Below are 4,070 nucleotides of genomic sequence, written 5' to 3' on the forward strand. Positions count from 1 at the left end.
TGGCGCTGCAGAATCAGGCGAGGCAGGGCCGGCAGAAGCAGTGGCATGGGCCGGACCAGACGAGGCTGAAGACTCTGAGGCCGGACCAGGCGAGGCTGAAGACCCTGAGGCTGGAACAGGCGAGGATGAAGACTCAGATGAAGCCGGACCAGGCGAACCAGAAGCAGAAGCCGAGGCTGGACCAGGTGACAGCGAAGCAGGAGCAGGACCAGGCATAGCAGAGGCAGAGGCTGGACCAAGCGTAGCAGAGGCAGAGGCTGGACCAAGCGTAGCAGAGGCAGAGGCTGGACCAAGCGTAGCAGAGGCAGAGGCTGGACCAAGCGTAGCAGAGGCAGAACCAGGTGACAATGAGGCAGCCACAGCTGGTGGCTGGACGGGCTCCTCGGGCCCCCCAGCTGACGTGGCAGGAGGCTGTGTAAGTTGCAGCAACACACAGTCTATAGTGGGTGAAATGAGTTTGTATGAGTTCTCATACTGAGGTGTGGCAGAACCAGGTGAGGCGTCGTCCTCAGGTTGAGGCGCAGAAGCAGCAAGCGGTAGCGCGGCAGGTGGTGGTCCTGCAGCTTGCTCTTCAACTCGGGCGCTGTAAGGACGCAGTCGAGGATCGCTTGGATGCGAGCCATCTCCTCCAGACACTCGGTGAGAGCTGAATCTGCTGGGTCCATGACTGGTCAGGTCGTACTGTCACGGTCTGGCGAGGGCAGACTGTATGAATTGAAAAAGGACCCAAAATGCAGACTCCAAGGAACAGGGAACAAAACTTGAATGTTGACAAAAAGCGAGCCATTTAATATGGCTAGTAAAAAAGGTACAAACAAAGGGCAAGGCAAACTGAAGCAAAATTAACACAAACCTAAACTGGGGAATCTAGACAAACAATAAGAAAAACCTAGACAAGAAACTTGGAAGCATGGCATGGCATGAACAACAGACGACCTGACAATCACACACTGAAAACAGAGGACTTAAATACACAGGAGGTGATTAGGGGAAGTGGCAACACCTGGGGAAACAGCTGGCACACATGAACATAATGACGTCACAGTGGGAGAGTAAAACTGAACACGATGAACACAGAAACGCCAGACCTCTTCACAATAAAACAGGAAACAGAGTGAGATATAGACATGACAACCTGAACTTGACAACATAAGCCACAGACATGAAATACATGAAAAGCAGGGGAGACTTAACATGGTGGAAGCACGAGGGGGAAATAATAACTAGAAACACTTAAGCATGATAACAAATGAACTTAGGAACCTGAAGGGCTTACATAAACTAAAACATCAAAAATGAACTAAAACTCAAAACACTGGGTCATAAGACCCAGGATCGTGACAGGTAATCCTGTCAGTTCTTAAATAAAGGAAACACCACGGCAAATATTCTAATCAATTCTAATGTTTGTTTGTTTTTTAATTATTTATTTAGGAACTCGTGCTGCAAAGTGCCAAAAAAACCTGAAGTCTAATCTGAAAAAGAAGTTCAAGTGTGTGTTTGAGGGGATTGCTAAAGCAGGAAGCTCAACCTTTCTGAATCAGATCTACACAGAGCTCTACATCACAGAGGGAGGGACTGCAGGGGTCAATGATGAACATGAGATCAGACAGATTGAAACCGTATCCAGGAAACCAGACAGACCAGAAACTGCAATCAGACAAGAAGACATCTTTAAAGCCTCACCTGTTAAAGACAAGCCAATCAGAACAGTGCTGACAAAGGGAGTGGCTGGCATTGGGAAAACAGTCCTAACACAGAAGTTCACCCTGGACTGGGCTGAAAACAAAGCCAACCAGGACATCCAGTTCATGTTTCCATTCACTTTCAGAGAGCTGAATGTGCTGAAAGAGAAAAAGTTCAGCTTGGTGGAACTTGTTCATCACTTCTTTACTGAAACCAAAGAAGCAGGAATCTGCAGCTTTGAAGACTTCCAGGTTGTGTTCATCTTTGATGGTCTGGATGAGTGTCGACTTCCTCTGGACTTCCACAAAACTGAGACCCTGACTGATATTACAGAGTCCACCTCAGTGGACGTGCTGCTGATAAACCTCATCAGGAGGAACCTGCTTCCTTCTGCACGCATCTGGATAACCACAAGACCAGCAGCAGCCAATCAGATCCCTCCTGACTGTGTTGACATGGTAACAGAGGTCAGAGGATTCAGTGACCCGCAGAAGGAGGAGTACTTCAGAAAGAGATTCAAAGAAAGGGAGCAGGCCAACAGCATTATCTCCCACATCAAGAAATCACGAAGCCTCCACATCATGTGCCACATCCCAGTCTTCTGCTGGATCACTGCTACAGTTCTGGAAGATGTGCTGAAAACCAGAGAGGGGGGACAGCTGCCCAAGACCCTGACTGAGATGTACATCCACTTCCTGGTGGTTCAGGCCAAAATGAAGAAGGTCAAGTATGATGGAGGAACTGAGATAGATCAGCACTGGAGTCCAGAGAGCAGGAAGATGATCGAGTGTCTGGGAAAACTGGCTTTTGATCAGCTGCAGAAAGGAAAGCTGATATTCTATGAATCAGACCTGACAGATTTTGAAGTAATTATCAAGGATGCCTCAGTGTACTCAGGAGTGTTCACACAGATCTTTAAAGAGGAGAGAGGACTGTACCAGAACAAGGTGTTCTGCTTCATCCATCTGAGTATTCAGGAGTTTATGGCTGCTCTTCATGTCCATCTGACCATCATCAACTCTGGGGTCAACCTGCTGGAGAAACGGCAAAAAAAAGATCATCATTCTTTAAAACATCTCCACCAGAGTGCCGTGGACAAGGCCTTAGAGAGTTCAAATGGTCATCTGGACTTGTTCCTCCGCTTCCTCCTTGGGCTTTCACTGCAGTCTAATCAGACTCTCCTAAAAGGTCTACTGACACAGACAGGAAGTAGTTCAAATACTGATGTGGAAACAGTCCAGTACATCAAGAAGAAGATCAGTGATAATCAGTCTGCAGAGAAAAGCATCAATCTGTTTCACTGTCTGAATGAACTGAATGATCGTTCTCTAGTGGAGGAGATCCAACAGTCTCTGACTTCGGGAAGTCTCTCTACAGATAAACTGTCTCCTGCTCAGTGGTCAGCTCTAGTCTTCATCTTATTGTCATCAAAGGAAGATCTTGATTCATTTGAACTGAAGAAATACTCTGCTTCTGAGGATGCTCTTCTGAGGCTTCTGCCAGTGGTCAAAGCCTCCAAGAAAGCTCTGTAAGTCGATTTATGAACCATTATAAATGTTTTTACATTCTTGATTGTTATCTTCATTAATAATTCTCTCTCTCAGGCTGAGCTGTTGTAACTTGTCGTGGAGAAGCTGCAAAGCTCTTTCATCAGTTCTCAGCTCCGAGTCTTCTAGTTTGAGAGAGCTGGACCTGAGTAACAATGACCTGCAAGATTCTGGCGTGAAGCTGCTGTCTGGTGGACTAAAAAGTGTACACTGTAAACTTGAAACTCTAAGGTAATGATTCAGTGTGTGTGTGTGTGTGTGTGTGTGTGTGTGTGTGTGTGTGTGTGAGAGAGAGAGAGAGAGAGAGAGAGGGAGAGAGAGAGATTTACGTGTTATTTTAAATTGCAGTATTATTATTTATGCATGCTCATCCTGGACTTTTTTCTTCTTTCAAAACTTTAGTCTCTCAGGTTGTCTGATCACAAAAGATGGAGGTGAATCTTTGGTCTTGGCTTTGAGGTCTAACCCCTCCCATCTGAGAAATCTTGATTTGAGCTACAATCATCCAGGAGACTCTCATGTGGAGGAGCTTTCTAAGGGAGTGAAGAATACTCAGTGGAGGCTGGACAATCTAAGGTATGAACAAGAGTTCACATGGCGTTGGTTTATCTAACTTGGGTTTTTTTTTTAGCCTTTTTGCTTTTTCCTTTTTTCTGTTTATGGGAAAGATATAAAGTGATTCTATGTAAAGAAATGTGCAGACCCCAGAGGAGTCATGGAACAAGTCCTGACTGTTGTTTGTGCTTATACAGTGGGGCAAAAAAGTATTTAGTCAGCCACCGATTGTGCAAGTTCCCCCACCTAAAATGATGACAGAGGTCAGTAATTTGCACCAGA

At 46.0% G+C, this 4,070-nt stretch overlaps 1 protein-coding gene across 1 annotated transcript in view; it reads left to right on the forward strand.

The window, feature by feature from the left end:
• The window catches only part of LOC102210134 (NACHT, LRR and PYD domains-containing protein 4C-like), a 21,977-nt gene that overhangs the window by 10,236 nt on the left and 7,671 nt on the right, over window positions 1-4,070 (forward strand). The window contains exons 7-9 of the mRNA XM_005732796.1: window positions 1,435-3,214; window positions 3,291-3,464; window positions 3,636-3,809. Of these exons, the coding sequence (XP_005732853.1) occupies window positions 1,435-3,214; window positions 3,291-3,464; window positions 3,636-3,809 (2,128 nt within the window). The remainder of the gene's footprint in view (window positions 1-1,434; window positions 3,215-3,290; window positions 3,465-3,635; window positions 3,810-4,070) is intronic.

The sequence above is a fragment of the Pundamilia nyererei genome, unplaced genomic scaffold (assembly GCF_000239375.1).
Source record: "Pundamilia nyererei isolate P.nyererei 1_Seehausen unplaced genomic scaffold, PunNye1.0 scaffold00048, whole genome shotgun sequence".
NCBI classification, from domain to species: Eukaryota; Metazoa; Chordata; class Actinopteri; order Cichliformes; family Cichlidae; genus Pundamilia; species Pundamilia nyererei.